The 19,544-nt window shown below is 44.6% G+C and overlaps 1 protein-coding gene across 2 annotated transcripts; it reads left to right on the forward strand.

Moving 5' to 3' along the window:
* The first annotated feature begins 1,039 nt into the window (after positions 1 to 1,039).
* Positions 1,040 to 19,350, forward strand: crlf3 (cytokine receptor-like factor 3). 2 transcript variants are annotated; one of them, XM_040042157.1, is made up of 9 exons: positions 1,040 to 1,173; positions 9,710 to 9,838; positions 13,118 to 13,325; positions 13,471 to 13,558; positions 13,645 to 13,822; positions 14,510 to 14,738; positions 15,403 to 15,541; positions 15,663 to 15,775; positions 17,013 to 19,350. In XM_040042157.1, exons 2-9 carry the CDS (start codon positions 9,722 to 9,724, stop codon positions 17,276 to 17,278), a joined length of 1,338 nt encoding a protein of 445 aa, XP_039898091.1. In that variant the 5' UTR covers positions 1,040 to 1,173; positions 9,710 to 9,721; the 3' UTR covers positions 17,279 to 19,350. The 2 variants fall into 2 exon arrangements, with proteins under 2 accessions (XP_039898091.1, XP_039898101.1); XM_040042167.1 differs by having other exon boundaries at positions 1,051 to 1,173; positions 9,713 to 9,838.
* The last annotated feature ends 194 nt before the right edge of the window (positions 19,351 to 19,544 follow it).

Raw genomic sequence — 19,544 nt, forward strand, 5'->3', positions numbered from 1 at the left:
TATCACTTATAAAAGGATATTTTAAGTGGCCCAGAAGCACTGGACTGATTGTCGATCACAGAGTAGGTACAAAACATTATCATTATTTTATACATAACTCCTTCATAAGTCCTGCTGAATGCAGACTATTTATCAATATAAACAAAGGTATTAAAAGCACATTAAAGGAAGGACAGTACATGGCTGTTCTTTATCTTATTATATGCAAATGAAATATAAAATCAAAGCTTAATTTATTCAAACAATGAATCATCAAGGAAAATGTGTTTGGCATAAACTAAATGTATACCTGGTCAAATTAATTTAATTTGACCAGATTCCATTAAATGTAACATTTTACACGCCAAATATTTAACAAAATTACTCGGGAAATTTACATGTAATTAAATTATGTAAAAGTTAAGAGTTTGGGCAGAATCTGTCTGAGTGTACAGCCAGGTAAAGACTTCGAATACTATGGAGAAAAATGTAGATCTCTCATTCTGAGGGTCCTTGAGTAGATTATCTTCTGTCTTTTCTTAAAGGCCTGTACAGCCTAAGGTTTTCCCTAATACTGCAACTAAATCAAATAAAATCAGGAGTTGTCTGGAAAGACATCACGAAAACTTGAATGATGGAAGGTTGTGATCCAAATGCCATATCCATTACAGAGCACTAGAGGGCGACATCTCTCCACACTGGGGCTGTTTTCCTTTTCTCGCTTGTGAAGTACAAAATTAGAAAATATATACGATATTGTATATATATATATATATACGATATATATATATATATATATATATATATATATATATGACATTTTAATGTAGGAAAAGGTTAAATTGTATACATAACTATTTATAAAATATACAGTTTATTTATTGATGTATTTAGTCAGTTTAGTTTTGGCCTAAGGGGCATTCCATACACAGTCGGTCGCTTAACTTCCATCAGTTCCACTTCGATTAGAAGGTTAGTCTGATTAGGGTGGGGGAAAAGAGAGAATATCTTACTCCTATTGGTTGATTGTCTTGTCGTTCGAAGCGACTTCCTCTGTGATTGGCTGCTGCCCTTAAAGCCTCGGAAGTGTCATTTTTGGACTTGAGTGAAAACTTGGGCATATCGGTGTGGCGGCGGCTTCGAGCTGATTCATAACTCTCGGGAAGAAATGGCCACCAGAAAGCACTAAAACAGGTACGGCTGGGGTTTTTACCGCCGCATGTTAAGAAGGGCTGTTGATTTAGTCGATGTGTCGGTTGTCTTGTTGTCGTGATTAATGTGTGTGTTGTGTTTGTTCTCTCAAGCGTGCTCCGATTTCATTGTCTTTTTTCCACAACAAGCAAGCTTCAACTTTTTCTCAGGTTTCCGACCTTATTCTGAGAAGCTGACGACAAACTAGTCTCAACACCAACTCGTGTATATCTACTCTTTGTCCTCCCTCTTCATCACCTCTTTATTACCAGTTTACGCCTCATACTTTACAACTTTCTCGGCAGTTGGTCGAACGCTCTCCTCATCCTCTTAAATTCAGCCTGACAAGCAGCACGAAGCATCCATTAAGTTTGGGTTTTCATGGAAAAAGTTGCTACCTGCTAAAAATATTCCATGCCGATTTTTTTTAACACATTGTAAATCTTTTCAAAGTAAATAATATTTTACTATGATTGATCGTTTTTGCTGCCACTCGCGTAAACTTGGAAAACTGGTGATTTTCTAACGGAGTTCGGCTCAACCCGACTTTAAAAGACATCCCAGGACCAAAAATGTGAGAAATTATGCGGCGTGACTTACCTTATTAAACATTTTATGTATTCTTGATTTTTTAAAGACGACAAGAGCAGCTCTACATTTTAAATTATCCTGTCATTATCGTATTATCGCCGTCCTCTTTCACTTACACGAACAGCACGTACTGTCCTTTAGGTTAGACTTTCAGTCAAGAGTGTTATTACTTTTAAATAGTTTTCATGCCGAATTATTTTAAACAACTTATTTATAATAAAAAACAATGTACTGTTTTGTTATGACTTATTATTGTTTGCCGACACCAGCACAAACTTAAAAATGGGAGTTTTTCCAGCAGAGTTCGGCTCAACTCAACTGTTGGAGCTCCAGAGCATGAGAAACCACGCAGAGTGAGCTATGCAGTCACACATTTTATGCATTCTCGAGCACTTTTAAAAAGACTGGAGAAGCCCCTGCAGTTGGTGGTGGGCGGGAGTTTATCTAGAAAATAACTGCAAAATACGGAAGTAACAGAAGCGAGCCACGACATGTCTGATGCCTCCTGCGCTGTTAATAATAATAATAGCGTGGGTTTGCACTTGAGTGCCTGTCATAGCTTTCCTGTTGCATGTGCAGCTTGCTCAGAGGAGCTGCCTCAGGCCTCTTTAAGGACCTTCTAGCTGGGCTTTATCAACTTTACATTCAAATCCACACATTTTGGGGCATTTAAATGCAACACTGAGGTTGATTTTAATATATATTCAGAACACTTTTGATGTAGAGGATATGTTTGTGCCTTCTGACATGCAATGTGTCATCTTTATTGTTTTTATTGTTGGCATACGGTATTTTAACCTCTTAGCATCCAAACATTTTATTGACTCTTCACCCAAATGAGACTTCATTTGAAAGGTTGCATCTTCTAGTTTCTTCTTGGAAACTTGTGCTTGTTTAGCATGAAGCTAAAATCCGAACTAAGGTCATGAAAAATGACCTATTTACAGCCTCACCAGCTTAATTTCCTGTCCACGATACAGTATGTAGTACACAGTACACACTATAACCATCGTGATACAAATTCAGTGTTTTCTTTCTCCGTCTAGGGCAGCATTAGATAAGTGTTTACAGCCCTGCTCCCTGATGTGTATTGAAGCAAAGACTGTTGCACAAGTAGAGCATGAGTGGAGATGCACACTTTTAGGATGTCTCAACAATGCACAAAAAGTTGTTGTGGGTAAGGCGGAAGTATTCCCTGTGGAGGAAATCGTGTATAATAATGAGAAAAAGTGAGAAACACCCTGCGTCTGTGGCTAAAATAGTTGTGCTTAGACAGTAAAACAGCTTAATAGTCCAAAAATTCACAAGAGATTGACTCAACTGTCATGTGTGGCAAAGAGAAGCATGCCTTTGTTGATTGGATAATTGCATACCCAACTTGTAGTTAGAGCTTGTTTATAAAAGCTGAACTATGAGGCCTATTTTTGACACACTGTAGGCTTCATTTATTTACACACAGATCTTAAAAAGCATTGATTTTTGACTGCTAAAGTGTCACAGGAGCCCCGCTGCAGCACACATATATTTGTGAGACTGTAAACGGTGCGGGGGAGCTTGAAAGCAGGACAGCGGGTCATGGCTCCATGCAGGTTGACCTAAATATCCCAGAGACACAGACGGCTGAACTCTTTAGAGAATAAATAAAAAGTAGGAGGAGAAATTCCTGTTCATTTGTTTCTAGCCACACCCGTGTCATCTAAACAGAGAGGGAAACCAAGTCGACCTGGCTGAGCGCTCAGAGAGAGGGATTATAAGCCACAGGATTACAGAGACAGAGGGAGAGAGGGCCTGCACCCCTCTCTTTGAAGGATGTAAAACAATGTCTGGGCTGTTAAAGGAGCGTGAGAGTCGAGGAGCAGTGTTAGCAGTGGGCGCTGTTTATGTCAAAGTGACTGCATGCCTGCATACTTATTTGCATTCATGTGTATAAATATATATATACTGGGGTTTTGTTTGGAGGCATGACACTGGATCTCTGGTCGGTTGTCTGTCTGTGCATCAACAGAAAACGTCCTGTTTAGTTTGATTCAGGTGATTGGTATGGCAGGACTGTGCGAAAATCTTGAGCCACCCCTAATTTCTTTGTTTTATTTCAGATGAGCCAGATTTTAGTGTAATAGTTTTTTGAAGTGCTCTTCAAAAGTTCTCCAGCTCTCTGAAGGTCTTTCGAAGTTCTTCACTGGCTGTGTTTTCACTCATTTTCAGTCCAGTCCTTGTACCTGACCATTTTCACAGGTTTACTGGTTTTAAACACTGACCTATTAACCATTCGGGTATAAAAAGTACGCAGCTGAAGGGAGAACCAGTGTTGTGTCTACACAGCAAAGATCCATCTTCAAATTGTATCTTTTTGCATTTTGTTACTAGCAGCCTGTCACAAAAGCACAGCCTGTTCTCATTTCTTTAGATGAATGTATTAAAAATGCTAAAGGTAAAAGTTTGACAGGAATAACAGCAGCAAAGTGATTCCCAAAGAGAGCTATTGGCCAAAAACTTGGCATCTTTTGGCATGTTGTGCAGTGTATCCTTAAAACTGAACAAGTGGAGGACAAAAAGTATCTACAGCAGATGAACAGCATGTGAAAGTCATTAAGAAACGAGAAAAAGGAAAACAGCAAAGAGAGATGCATCTGTACCGTCAGCTGATCCATCTACTGCTCGCTGAAGCCTCATCAGAGATGGTCTCAGTGGAAGGGCGGCTGTCGAGACGCCATTCTTACGAAGGGAAACAGAAAGAAAAGGCTGACGTATAAAAATTACACAAGAACGGGACTGAAAATCAGCAAAACAGGTGTTACAGACGAATCTGGATTTGAAATGTCTCGTTCTAATCATGTCCAGTGTTTGTGGACGAAGTCAGCAGAGAGCTACAGCAGTGAGTCTGCAGCCGTCTGTAAAACATGGTGGAGGCTCTGCCATTGTTGGGAGCTGCATTTCAGCACGTGCTGTTGGACATCCCGTTTTGTTCCACCATGCCGTACCATCTGGAAATCCTCTGAATGCAATGATCTCAAACACACTGCCAATGCAGTAAAAACGTACCTGGATAGAAAAACACACAAACAGCATCAGTCATGGATCAGACCGGACCTCAACGTGACTGAAGCAGCGTGGGATCGTCCTGACAGAGAGCAGAAACATCCAGAGAGCTTTGAATGTCCTTCAAGAATCTGGAGAACAGATACTTAAATCACAGAAAGCTGCCTGAGAGTTCAGGCTGTGCTGAAAAATACCAAATGCATTTATTTGGTAAATGTTTTCTCTTACACACTGTGTTTCTATGCATGATTGCACGTTTCGATACATCGCTGCACCTTTTCCTTATTTTCCTCGGAGCACTAAGTGGTGGCTCAAGACTTTTGCACAGTAGCAAAACTCCATTGAAGTAATTTTAACTTTAGTTTTTGAGGGTTTTTAAATCACACTGGAGTTTACAGTATAAATTATTCGACTTATCTCCAAGTTTCACTTTAATCACCAGGACTCATTAGCAGGGGTTAAAGGTTAAAAAAGCATTTGCTGTGCTGGATTTCTTGTATAGATTATGCCTTTCCTCCATAACCTGCAGCAGCGGACCACATGTGACACTTTGCATACTGTATGTGGCGGGAGCGTGATGCATTTTAGTAACTTCCTCTTTAGATGCTTTAAAGGAAGCGTGGCCGACCGCAGCAGGTAGCGTCATTACTTTCAGCTTTGAGAAGGACTTGGCTCAGACTTAACGCACCTGCTTCACATAGAGACAAAACTCGCGATCCAGCGCGTCACTGAATGCTGCCGAAGCATCGGAAGGTACATGAAGGTCCAAGCCAGATATTCTGTAGCATGAAGATCATTTAATCCAGCGTTTTTGTGATATATTTCATTGTTCTATGTCAACAAAAAGATATTTTTTCCAACACTGCCTTCACCAAAATAGATTCAGAACTGGAGTATTTATACTCCTCCGAGACCTCCTTCCAGGGTCCTAAATTCACTCAACAAGCACCAAATGCAGGTGAATATTAGCCCCAAAGCAGTGGTGTAAAAGCTGTGCTCAGAGGAGTTATTATCATGCAAAAAAGACTCGAAATATATAATTTCTTACTATATATAATGAGTCATTTTTAATGTTTTTTTTATTTTGTTATCTCACATTCACCCCAAAAATAAAGAAGAATACAAAAAAACCTTTAAATGTGGTTTTAAATACAAGCACAGGAACTATCAGATCACATGAGTTTAAAGGATTAGGTATGAATGTTTGTCGGGTAAACATTGAGAGAAAATAAACACCACAATTTCTGGGAAACCTGTGAAATAAACAGATTAATCGATGAGATAAAGGATCGGTTTTAAACGTGTAACCTGTCAGCAGACACCTCTGGCAGGAAGACGTTGAAGGCTGGTGGTAATTCACCTCACCTTCACTTTCATTCTGTCTACAGACATTTTCCGTGCTGCTTTTATCCCCTTTGTGAGGACACAAAGTTGCTGCTTCTCTCAGAGGTTTGTGGCTGAATTTGGTATTTGTTTTATGGTATTAATTTTCAAACTTACAGTAAAATAATTATTAAAGTGGAGGCTGTTACAGTACTTTGACATTACACTGCTCATGTTCACTTATCTCAGAGTACTTTGAATAATTGAACTCAGGTGATGCTTTCCGTCATACAGGTAAGATTAGATATGTTCCTGTGACTAATGTCTTGTCTGTTTGTGGGCTTTGAGTGTCCAGATCCATCCAATAAGAGTCCAGCTACGCTCCTGCAGCTGATTGGTGCTCCTAGGAAAAATCCAGGAAATAAAACCACATTGCATAAAAGTTAAAAAAGGATTTGCATGCTACTGGGAGAAAGAAGTATTTGATCCCCTACAACCCAGCAGGAATAACTGCTTCTCCTGTTCACAACTCGGTGTGTGTTCAAAGCTTACCTGTCCACAGAAAATGTTCCAGCCTCTCCAGCAAGGTTGGGCAAGACCATGCTATGCAAAGGCTGTCAGGGGAAAATGGACGGACCATCAGGAAGACGCTGATAAAAAGACTATCAGTCACCATCGGTCTGGAGCTCCATGCAAGATCTTTGCTTGTGGGGTGAGGATGATCATGAGAAAGGTGGAAGATCAGCCCAAAATGACACGGGAGGAGCTCGTTATCAAACTGAAGGCAGTCGGGACCACGGTCACCAAGAAGACCGCTGATAGCACACTGCAGTGCACTGAAATCTTGCAGGTCCCCCTGCTCAAGAGTGCGCATGTACAGGCACGTCTTAAGTTTGCCACTGAACGTCTAAAACATCAACTCGACCCGCCATGTTTGGAGTAATAGATATGCTGAGCATGACCAAAAGAACACCATCCTCAGTCGAGCACAGAGGTGGAGACGTTATGCTTTGGGGCTGTTTTTTAGGGCTACTGGATGACTTCATCGCATTGAGGGGCCAGTGCATGGGGCCGTTTCCATAATATCTTTGCACTGGTCTTCAAGCATGACAGTAACCCAAAACATAGACAAGTGGCCTAGCCAGACCTCAGTCCAGTCTGAAAATTTGCGGAGCGAGCTGAAGCTTTGAGAAGAAGAAACCCAAAAGATTACAGAGTTTCTGCAAAGAGGAGTGGGTGTAAATGTGTGTAAACGTCTTACACTAATCAGGGTTTCTTCACCAAGCACTAAGTCATGTTTGTCTTATTTTACTCAGTGACATGCAAATCAAGTGAGGTGGAAGTGATGAAACGATTATTTCCAACGCTGTATCCTGAACATAAAACAAAGCAGCACAGAGCTGAGAGCACAGCTAAATAAAGAAGAAGCTAAAATATGCAGACTTCTTGTAAAGCTTTGTGCCAAAGCCTTTACTCTACTACATTTTGAAGCCTTGGTTACTTGTGAGAGCTTGATCCACATTGTGTCAGTAAATCAGGACTATTTCCAGTGCATGCTGGCCAGACCTGCTGTGTGATCTCCTCTTTTGGTGGAAGAAGAGGCTCTGCTGGCCTCGTTACGAGGTAACCTCCAACTTCTGCTGGGATGCTTTGCGGCTGGGATGAGAATCGGCACCTCAAGGTCCGAGGCCGTGGTTCATGGCCAGATTAGGGTGGATTTAAAACTAGTTGCTGCCTCATGTGGAGAATTTCAAGTATCTCTGGGTTTTTGTCATGGTGAGAGGGAGGCTGGAGCAGGTTGATTAGTGATGTGGACCCTTTAACAGCCTGTTGTGCTAAAGAAAGAACTGAGAGTGAAGCTGTTGGTTTAACTGTCAATCTACATTCCTCATCTGTGGCCGTGAGCTATGGGTAGAGTCTGAAGGAATAAGATCATAGATGAAAGAGGCAGAAATGAGACATCTGGGTTCTGCTTTAGACAGAGAGTGAAGACATCAGAGTAGAGCTGCTCCTCCAAACTGAAAGGAGCCAGCTGAGATGCCTCCTGGGCCCCTCCTAGCTGAGGTGTTTGAGGAATGTCCAGCTGGGAGAAGGCTCTGGAGTGGACCCAGGACACTCTGGAGTGATCTCTGCTGGTTTGGGAACGCTTCGAGGAAAGCATCGAATCACACGATTCACACGATTCCTCTCGGTTTCGAGTCCAATGAATAAACTAAATGACTCAAAGTGAAGTGAACGGCTTAGCTGTGAGGGAACTGGATTTTTAGGGAGGATAAAGTTAAAATAAATAAAATCCAGAATACCATAATAATGTTTTTTATTAGGATGTTGTAGGTTTAATAGTCTGTGGATGCTAAAACTGTAGCTTCCTTTAAACGATCGACAAAAACGAGGTCCACAAAAATCATTTGAGGGCTAAAAAATGTCTAAAAATTAAACTTGCTGCTTTAAAACACTCTAAACAGCTCAGGGACCCTCCAGCCTTGATTACTCTGATAAACCTGAGTGTCTGCTGTTGTAAAAGTGGTCTTAGAGGTCATTTGGCTCCCGGTGCAGAGACGTGAAGACGGACAGAGCTGCAGTTTTAAAACTAGACGAACTCCATGCTATCAGTTTTCCAGTCGTTGCTTTTGACATTAAAATGAAGCCAAAATCAGTAACAAAGCATTTTTTTACTGATGTTTGATAATCATATTAAGGTCACAGGAAGAGGCTCATTAAAGCGTGTTTATGATCATTGTGGGGTTTTATTTTCGTAGTTATGTGAGGCCGGTGGACCACACTGAGCATTGTACGTAAAGGTCGTGAAGAATGTGGTCCCACGCCGCTGCAATGAAACCAGAAGTCCTGTGTTTTCGCCGTGTCGTAAAGCGGCTGGTACTGCGGCTGGCTGGCAGCAGAGGAAGTGGTTTACTTGTTTTCTCATTTCCTCTGTCACTGAAAATGCTCAACGCACTTGGTTGACTTGTAGTTTTTCTAGCAGAAGATCGAGTCTGTTACTCTGTTATTGGTTATTAGCCACAGCAGCGTCTCTGCAGAGGTGAATTATGAAGAACGCTGTGGGCCGTTTGTCCAATGAGACGTCTGCATCGATGAGTCACGACCAGCTACAGGACACGCTGGTGTCCGCTCAGTCACTCTGAGTCACTCGCTTTGTGCCGTAAACAGTTAATTCAATGCAAAGGTGCCTTAAGCCTGTGTCCTTTCTAATGGCCAGCAGGGGGCGACTCCTGTGGTCTGAATGTAGAGAAACCTGAAACACTTTACAGCCAGGTTATGGTCCCAGTCTTTAGTTTGCAGGCTTTGTGAACACAACTCGATGTTCATGTTGTAAATTATGGTCACACTCGAGGTAAAACAGAAGATGAAGCAGGGCATTCGGGACACCGTGTGCCTCTCAGGGACAACACGTTTCTGTTTTGTCTGTGATTTAAAAACAACATGATTACTGAGGCCTGATTCTGTTTGCTGCAGTCATTTTTCAGCCTCTGTCATCTGTGCAAATACATCTTCTAAGTGCTTAGTTTCAGGTTACGCTGCGTTCTGGGTGTGTTTAGTAAGTCTCCCTCCCTCGTGTGTGTGACAGCAGGCCGGGAGGATGTCTGTGGAGGTGGACGTGTTGCTGCAGGAGGCGAAGGAAAGCATCGAGGCGGCGCAGAACTACCGCAGCGAACTCCAGCAGCGCCTGCATGGCCTCAACCAGGCCCGTAAACAGGTACTGCATCCTGATTTGTGATCTGTTGTGAAGCTCAGGCCTCGTGTTTCCCTCCTCCTGTGATGCGCTTCACTCCCTCAGTGCTTTCTTTGTCTGTTTCACTGCACCCGCTCACTCTGAAAGACTCGTGCAGGCCCAGGCGGTGTGATTTGTCTTCGCTCCTGACTCAGAAGAATCCCGGGAGAGTAAATTCTCCCCCCTCCCTCCCTCTCTGCTATCTCTTCCTTCCCCCTGCTGTCTAGTTTTACCCCTCCAGCTGCTCGCAGTAAACAATGCTGCTGTTTCCTGTCGCTGTGGACGGACAGCGAGCCTTAGAGGAGAGATTAAAAAAGGAGAGCGGGAGAGAAACGAGGCAGATTTTGGTCCAAGAACATAAAATATGGGATTGTTGTTTTTTCATTCAGAATAAGCAGCAACTGCAGTTCCTCTAATCTCCACAGGGGGCTCCAACAGTGAGTCAGTCTGTATAGATGTGCATGTTAAAATGACGGACATAGACGTGTGCACATGGTGGTATAAAAATGGGTATCTATAGATTATTGAGGGGAAGGCATAGAGTTGGCGGGGGAGGTTATTTTACCATAAAGACCGTCTTCCAATGAAAATGGAGCGACAGAAAAGCTGAGGGACGAGAGCGCCGACTAACCAGGACAGGATGGCAGCCATTAAATTCAAAATATACCTAAAAATGCCGCCACCAGGGGGCAGTAGTGGATGATTCTGGGTTCAAACATCTCTTCTTTTAGTGATTCTTAATTGGCTGTAGGTGTGGGTGTGAGAGTGTGTCGCGTCTCTCTGATTGGACGCGTTTAGCTGTACCCCGCCTCTCTGGCAGCGAGGACAGGCTCCGGCCCTGTGCAGCTGATAATCACCTACACTGTTCAGGGTTATATTTGAAGGTGACCCCACCCCCCTTTGAGCCTAAGCATGTTAGGTTACTTACACATAAAGTGGCTAAAAACACTAATAAAGAAGTTAAAAAGGAGATTTCCTGGTAAGCAGATAAGGATAAGCAGAAGAGGATGGAAGGAACTGTAAGTGCTTTTATTGCAAACTAAATGTTCAGAAGTCGCTGACGCTCTGATGACTTGATGGCGTGGCTGAGCTGCTCCCGTAGGTGTAATATGTAGGTGACCTGGGGCATAATCATGTATTCCTTTGCTCCACGAGCGACTTCCAGTTGGTAAATCTGTCTTTTTTTCCCAGTTTTTATCTTTCTCTGACATGATCTCTATCAGAGGGTTGCTGCTGGTGCTGCTGGTGACGATAACGGTGTCTTTCCAGCAGCTTTAGCCGCTGTGTGTGATCCGGTTACTTTGAATTCCTGTCTGCCTTTCCATCAGTATTTTGTCTCCTGCAAGAGTCGCCACGCTAACTGAATCAGTGCGGTCTCAAACCAGAGCACATAATGTATCACAAAGCAAACCTGAGCCCCTGCAGCTGATCCACACACACGTACAGTTTGCCTCATCCAGAGAAACAATCTGCAGACTTATTAGACTTGTTAGTAAAATTCGATGTGGGATGTGTTTCATTTGTTTTGTTAGTGCAGCTGAGACTCCCTCCACCTCCCTCAGCTGTTCCATCGCACGTTATCCTGGATCGAGATGTGCTTTCTTTTCTTTCCCATGACCCCCCGATTTCCCACAGAGGGAGACGGCACACACACACACACACACACACACACACACACACACACAGAGCGAATGAGGGATACCAAAGTGTGTGTTTGAGAGCTGAGACAATGCTATCACTGCAGCATCTCTCTTCTTGTAAGAGGAAAACTATTTCTGTCCTGCCTCGTGTTTGGATCATATCTTTAGTCTTATTTTACTTTTCAAATCCCAAAATATTGATAATTGCTCATCTGTGTCCAGCTGATAATCCTCAGGATATGATGCCTCTGCTGGAGAACTGCTCACACCCACAAAAAGATCCGAGTGTATTCTGGCAGAGCGGCTTTCCGTCGTCATACAGTCCCTGCTTTATCAGTGCAGCAGTTGTCAATCAGCCTTCCGTTTCCTGCCATCGCTCTCCGTGTACTCATTGTGAAATCTCACTCTGTGTGTTCTGCAAAGAGGAACTGAAACATGACCTCCGCCGCTGCAGATGACGAGTAAGTCAGCTTCCTGATGAGCTGCTGGTGTGTGCAGTCGGTCCGCACCGCCTCTGTGTGAGGTGTAACCTGTCATAGCGCTAACTGCGGCGTAACTGTGGCTGGTCATTCAATGAAACTCTATCGGTTCCTCCCAAACGAAACCCCGGAATCAACCGACTGTGTTTTTAATGTATAATAACTTCAGTACGTGTGATGAAGCCCTGCAGAACTTTACCTTTATACTCTGAATGTTTCCTGATTTATAAGCGCTTAAAGTACAACCCCACAACAGCTGGGACGCTGTGTGCACCATAAATAAATACAGAAGGTGATGATTTGTGCATCTCAGCACAGACTGTGGGTCTCTGTGGCTGCTGGAGACGGGCAAAGTAAACGTTTCTACAACCAACTCAGTATAATCTCATCAAAAGGCTCTGAGATGAGGCAGGTACCCGTGATCTTCAGGCACTCAGGCAGCGCTGCATTAAAAACAGGCACGATTCTGGGATGGAAACGAGTGCACGGGCTCAAAAACACTTCCAGAAATCACCGTCTGTGCGACCTTTCACCGGATGAGCTCATCTGGAGCTTCACGAACCCACAACAGGACAAAGAAGAGCCAGGACTGCTGAGCAGCGACAATCCTCCATCAGGCATTTGTCTCCCGACAGTGCAGCAGCTGCTCAGCTCACAGACGTTTACAGATGTTGAAGGAGAGAAGATGCTCCGCAGTGGGAAACACGACCCCGACCCGACTTTTAGAAACGTGTTTTCACATCAGATTCCAGATGAACTCATCTTTTTCTTGATGGTCTTGAGACTGAACGCTCAGACGACACTGGCAGGTCGAAATTTGGTACTTTTGAATTTGCATTATTGTTGTTGTTATTTTTCAGCTTATGTTACAGTTAGTGTGCTGACGATCTGCCACACTGCCCTTAAAGGTTATATTTTCCCTTCACGCAGCCCCTTTATGTTTACTTTCAGAGCTCACTCTTTGGCTAAAACCTGTTCAGGAGCTGAAACGAGCAAAGACAAAAGAAAACACAAAACAGCAACAATTAGCACCAATAAAGCTAACGAGGAGACGTCTGATGACAGAAACACTCGGTTATGTCGTTCTCTCTCGGAGTCGCGTCCTCACCTGTTTTTACCTTCTTCCTCTTTGATTGGTGGCTCAGATTCGAGGCAGCTCGGGTCAGGCCCGCGAGACCCTCCGGAAGCACTTCGCCGAGCTGCAGGCGGCGGCTACTCGACTGCTGGCGGAGCGGCTGGCTAACCTCCTGACCGAGGTCGACACCATCGAGGCCGACAGCATCAAGCCGCTGGACGACTGTCAGAGCCTGATCGAGCACGGCGTGGGCCAGGCCGACGAGCTGCTGAGAGAGGGTGGGTCGCACAAACGCTGCCACGAACACAGCTGCAAAATATTATTTTCAGGAAGGAGAGACGATGATTTACAGCCACCACAGTTTTCACAATTATTCAGAGCAAAAGCAAGCCCAGAAAGATGATCCGTGCTTATTCTCTGCAGGAGAAGCAGCTCTGCGATGTGGTCTTGGAGAAAAGGAGGACAAACTGGGCAGCTTCACGAAGAAGGCCATGCACATCCAGCTGGACAGGTGATACGGGCGAAGGTGTTTCGCTGCAGGTGTTTAAAGGAAAAAGTTAATCAGCTGCTGTTTAGAACTGTGTGCGTGTTTTCCAGCCTGCCAGAGGTTCCAGCGTTGGTGGACGTGCCGTGTGTCTCAGCCCAGTTTGATGACTCCCTGCTGAGCCTGCTGAGGGACCGGGTGGCTCGCCACGGCGCCGTCTCCTCCCACCCGCCCGTCCAGATAGAGGAGCTGCAGGAGAGACCAGGCAGCATCCTGGTTCGCTGGTGTAAGGTCAGCAGGGGTAAACGGGACACACACGGTGCTTTTCCAGGTGAAGAGACTGAGCAGGAAGCTTACTGGAGTTTGCAGAGCGTAACAAAAGACCTTATCAAGCCCACGCTCTGAGATAATGCTGAGCCTATTGTTTAAAGTCCCATCGCACCACACAGAGGTGGGTAGGAAGATCCAGTCAGCTTTCAAAATAAAAGTTCCCAGGCAGGCTGCTCACTCGCTCCGTAAAACGCTCGTAGTGGTGTGACTTTAAATGTTGTGGACGAAAACCAGACTACTCGACTCAAACAGTGAAAGTTAAGGCCGGTGTAATGAGGAGGTTAAACTGCCAGTGTAATTAAGGGCTCTTTGAACTTACTAATGACATTTCTTGATCATAAATGGACACCAGAAGTTCAGAGAAGTCCTTTAAGTTTGAGTTTTCACAGCATTTAAACTTCACCTGAGTGTCAGCCTCTGCAGTGAAGTCTTCTCTGCACCAAAATCCTTCCAGCACGTCCGTTTGTGTGGATAAAATCATGAAGTTAATTTAGTCTCTGGTGGAAACACACGTGTTCCTTTAAGTTTGTGCCGAGGAATCGCAGCTCGAATATGGACATTTGTTGTTACAATGTAAAACTTGGTGAAATGAGGAACTGCATTATTCTGCATCTTAATTAAAACTGGACATTATCGTTTGTGCTTCAGGTGGACGAGGACTTCGCGGCTGCAGATTATCGGCTGCAGTACCGGCGCTCCGGCAGCGGGGGGAGCCAGTATGAGGACGCCTACATCGGGCGGGAATCGGAGTTCCTGGTTCTCCACTTGGACCCTCACACGGATTATTTGTTCAGGGTCTGCGCCCGCGGGGAGGGTCGCACCGAGTGGAGCCCCTGGAGCATCCCGCAGACGGGCTACACCACGCTGGCACCGCACGGTAGGTGGAGACATCCGAGAGAGGGAAACCCTGTAGCAGCAAACGGTGAAGTTCACTCGTGTCTGAGTTACTAAAGCAAATCAAAGACCTGCATCTCTTCCCAAAAGCCTTCCAGGCTTTTAAGGCACTAAAATCAGATGCTCGTCTGTTTCTTACAGACGAGCATCAGTAAGAAACAGAGATTTCACCTCCTGTTGGCTACAGATAACTTTAAAGCAATAATATTATTACTCTATCGTCCTTCAAGGACCTCTGCCTCGTGTTTGTGACCTTTCTCTAAAATATTTGCCAGTTTTCATTCTGTTTTTAACTCTCAGACCCTTTAACGCCTCCCGGGTTGCAGCTGAAATAACAGAGCTGTGAATGCAGTCGCGTTGGTAATTGTTTGCAGGAACCGTGACATCATCACAGGCCTGTAAGCATTTATGTGCGCAGGACTCGCTGCAGCCTTCTCATGCAGTCACTAGCCAATCAGTGCACCTCTAACAGGAAGGCAGCATCTAATGGAAACATCAGCACGACCTCTGTGTTTCTGTACTATCAGCAGAGACCGTCTCTGTCTCCACTGCAGTGTGGAGCCGTGTTAATATATAGAAACCTAAAAGTTTAAACTGAAGCAGATCAGGTCCGCTAACGAGCGCCGTGTGTTTGTTTTATCTTCCAGAGTGGCGTTCAGGGACCGAGGGCTACATCCTGAGCAGCAGGAAGAACATCGCTCTGCGCAATGACTCCTCCCAATCGCGCTGCCCTGTCCTCTACTCCAAAGCGCCCACCTACTTCTGCGGCCAGACGCTCACGTTCAAGTACGCCCACAACAAAGCTTTAAAGATGGAGATCTTTCCATTTCTCTCCTGGACGTCACGTACAGATCATATGTAAATCCACAGTTAGATGCCAACGGCGTGTTTTTGTGTGTCTGTGCAGGATCTCTGCAGCGGGTCAGATGGATCGGAGGGACAGTCTGGGCGTGTGCATAGACAGCGAGAGTGAGGAGGAGTCACTACAGCGGGACCAGGCTGTCTGCATTTCCACCAATGGTACGCCGCCTCAGATAGACTTGAAAAACTCAGCTTGTACAGGGCGAGTCTGCGTGGCTCACAGCTGAGGATTCGAGCCTGAAAGTCGTTAGTCTCCTCGAAAATGTTTGTTTTTTGGCAGATAAGAAAGGCTCTCACCCCCAGCCGGTTTCTTCCTGTTAAAGGGGAGTTTTTCCTTCCCACAGTCGCCGAGTGCTTTCTCAAAGGGGGTCGTTTGATTGTTGGGATTTCTCTGTATTAATCCAGGCACCTTGAGGCGACTGCAGTTGTGAATCGGTGAAATACAAACAAAACTGAATTACACCAGAGACAATAGTGCACTTGTCAGGGACTATTTTCAGTGGCGGATTCATTTCTAATGGGTCCTTTTCAAAGACTGTAAATAAATGATGAGGCCAGTGCAAGTTGTTCTTGTTTAGACACAAATATAAACACAATGTTTAAAGTCGAGGCTTTAAAATGGGAGGAGTCACTATCAGATGGCGGATCCACAGGGTCTAACCACCACGCTACTGTTTTCCTACAGCGGCACTTTAAGCTTCATTGAAGTATAAAAACAGGCTGCAGACTGTTTAGATTCCATTATTCCAAAAACTGCTCTTGAAGTCTCTAATTTCTGTTGATCAGATCTGAAAAGTCATTTCCTTCAAGTTCTGATGCTCTGATACTTTGAAAGGTTTCTCTTGATGAGGCTTTCTGTGTGGACGCCATGTTTTAGATCAATGGTTTCCCTCCTGGTGGGAGATGGAGCCATTATAGGGATTAGATTTCCGGGCAGGGTTGTGAGTATGGACCATAATTTAATTTATTCCCAGTTATGGGATGTATAATGTTTGAAGCCTCTCACTGAAAGGTGGAGCCAAAATTAAATTAAAAACCCCCACCAGATGTCGAAGAAGAAGAAGAACTGGTGATGCTGCAAAGATGAAGAAACAGCCTGAAGACGAGTTTCAGGCAAATCAACTCAGACTGTTTCTGTGGTGCTGACGTGTTGATGCAGAAGCAAAGAGCAGAGCATCGTCGGAGACGAGGAGACAAAGAGACTTAAAGCAAAATCACCGAAGCTGAAAACAGGAGAGTGGGAAAACCTCCTGAAGTGTAGAATTCCTCTGTGGGAAGCATTTAAACGAGATGCTTGAAAATTAAACTTCAAACTTCAATTTAACTAAAGTTCAGCTTCGATTCTTTTTTATGATAAATAACAAATGTTGAATTCTCTCAAACTTCTTCTCCTCAGGTGCCGTTTTCGTCAACGGGAAAGAGATGACCAACCAGCTGCCCGCCGTCACCGTTGGCTCCGCCGTGACCTTTGACATGGAGGTGGTGAGCCTGTTCCCCATCAGCAACAACAACACGAGCGAGGGCGGCAACTTCAAGCTGAGGGTGACGATCGGCTCGGGGAACCGCGAGGTGGTGTTCGATTGGCTGGTGGACCAGCCGGTGGACTGCCTCTTCTTCGGCTGCTCCTTCGTCCACTCCGGCTGGAAGGTGCTCGTGTTTTGAGACGCCGGCTCCTCCGGCTCCTCCGGCTCCTCCGGCGTCCCAGTCCAAACATTTCTGCTCCTCTTTTTTTTCACCTCACACACACAAAAAAGCCGCTCGCACGTCTGTTGGGTTGAAGCTCAAACAGGAGCCTTTCTCTTCTGGAGTTTCCTCGCTGGAGCGAGTTTTCAACCGGCGGCGTCTGCCGACGTTTCCTTCTGCTTGTCACAAACTGCAGCTCCTGTCTTCGGCTCGGTTCTGCAGTGACGGTTTCTGCTGTTTGTAATCGAGGCCGTGGACAGAGTTTCAGTCTGAGGACTAACTGTCCCCTCTCCTGCAGTCCTCTCACTTTCTGAGTAACACTGATTGAGCTCAGCCGTCCTCCATCTGCACATTTACCCAGTGAGGTCTCATGTGTTCACACCAAATGGAGGGTGAGCCACTTTGCAGCCGCTCAGAACCCCACAGCATTCACCCTGATATCACGTTACATGGTTTACCCTTCACTTTTAGAAACCTCGTCCTGCATTTCTGAGTGGCGGCCATGACCTCTGCAAAGCCTTTGTTTGATGTGGACGCACTATTAAGTCATCAGAGATAATGAGAAGTAGCTCGAGCCCCTAACCCTGAGGTTTGGACATGATTAAAAGGACTGTGTCGTTTTTGGCGTTTGACTTCTGAGAAAATCGCATAATTTCATAGCACAGGGTTACAGGTTAGGGTTACTTGGACTTCACGGGTTATAGAGGAGGATAAAACCAAAACCAGTAAAAGTCCTGAGGAATCAGATTTTATCCATAAACCTCCACGTGGCGTTTGGGAACAGCAACCCACACACATGTCGGCATCATATAAAAATGGCTCGTTCAGAATGCTCTGACCAATCGGATCCTTCAGGGCTGCAGCACAGAAATATCTGAGGTGAAGCGCTCCATTTCAGGACCTTTACATGTTAGCCTGCGGTTAGAGTCCTGCATGAAATCAGACGTCTACAGTGGCTGAAAGTGATGATTATCAGGGCTAAAAAAGTGCCACGAGCTGCAGTTCCTCCAACGTCCACTAGTTGTCTCCAAAAGTCCCCATAGACTCCCATGTTAAAAATGTGCAACTTTAAAGCGGAAATAAACATGTTTACAGCCTGATACAGACGCTGTTTTGGTCTCAGTGCACAATTTTTCCTTCATAACATTTTTTTGAACTTATTTAGATTTTGTTGAGGCTTAAAAACTGACAGACAGCAGGCTGTAAACACGTCTTTCTGCTGTACAGATGGGAGTCTATGGGGACTTTTGACTTGACGCTCTGAGCGTTTCATTCTGTTTTTGCTTTTTTATTTTTTTTAGTTACATGGTTACTTTTAAGCTTGCTGACAGTATTTAAAGCAGGAGGAGGGCGTCAAACGGCAAATGATCCGTTATCATTTCTTTCAGTAGCGAACCGGCAGCCATTTTAACAAAACAGTCAACTAAACGCAGTAAAGTCTGTGGTAATGTACAGGAAGTTTCCCCATGGTTTTTCCTGCCCTGCCAATTTTTTTTTCATGCTCATGTTTGCACTCTGGTGGAGCAGAGGGCCTGATGTGGTTTAAAAATGTCTTCAGATGTCTTAACATTGCGAGTTTTCCTGCGTAGCTTTTTGTTTTTACATACGTGTTCTGCACACACACTGTCATAGGATTTATCTGCTGCACCTGCTCACTTGTCTTGCTTTTATTACACGTCTGGACACATTTCAGCCGCCTGGCGTAATCTGTTATCAGCTGATACAAAGACAGGCCGGGACAGCTTGTTGCTCACAGATGTTCTCCTGTTTTTCTGCAGAACTGAGCACAGTGTTGCGTGTTTTTAGAGAACTGTGGGACTCTGGATTTGGTCCAGTTGATGGTACAAAAGTCCGGAAACCAGCAACCTCAAAAAACCCTCCTTTTATTTTATTTTTCGTCTGAAGGTGGAGGAAACGAACCTGTTTGTGTCAAAGTCACATCAGTGACACCTGCTGGTCAAACCTTTGTATTGCATGTGTGTTCACTGCTGGTCTCTTCACATTGTGTTCAATAAAGATCATCATGTGATTCTCAGTTTTGACATCAATGACATCAGTGCACGTTTTTTAAAGTTTAATTTGCCTGTTTAAGGGGCAAATGTATTCTAATCTGTGCTGCCCCCAGTGGTCACGACAGGAACCACAACATCAGTTTGTTAAACCTCTATAAAGACGTCTGTGCATCTTCACCGTCTTGAGTGGATGACAGCTGTTCATGAAGATGTTTCACCTCATGTGGGGAGTC

This window comes from Simochromis diagramma, unplaced genomic scaffold, assembly GCF_900408965.1.
Source record: "Simochromis diagramma unplaced genomic scaffold, fSimDia1.1 OVJJ01000321.1, whole genome shotgun sequence".
Classification (NCBI taxonomy): domain Eukaryota; kingdom Metazoa; phylum Chordata; class Actinopteri; order Cichliformes; family Cichlidae; genus Simochromis; species Simochromis diagramma.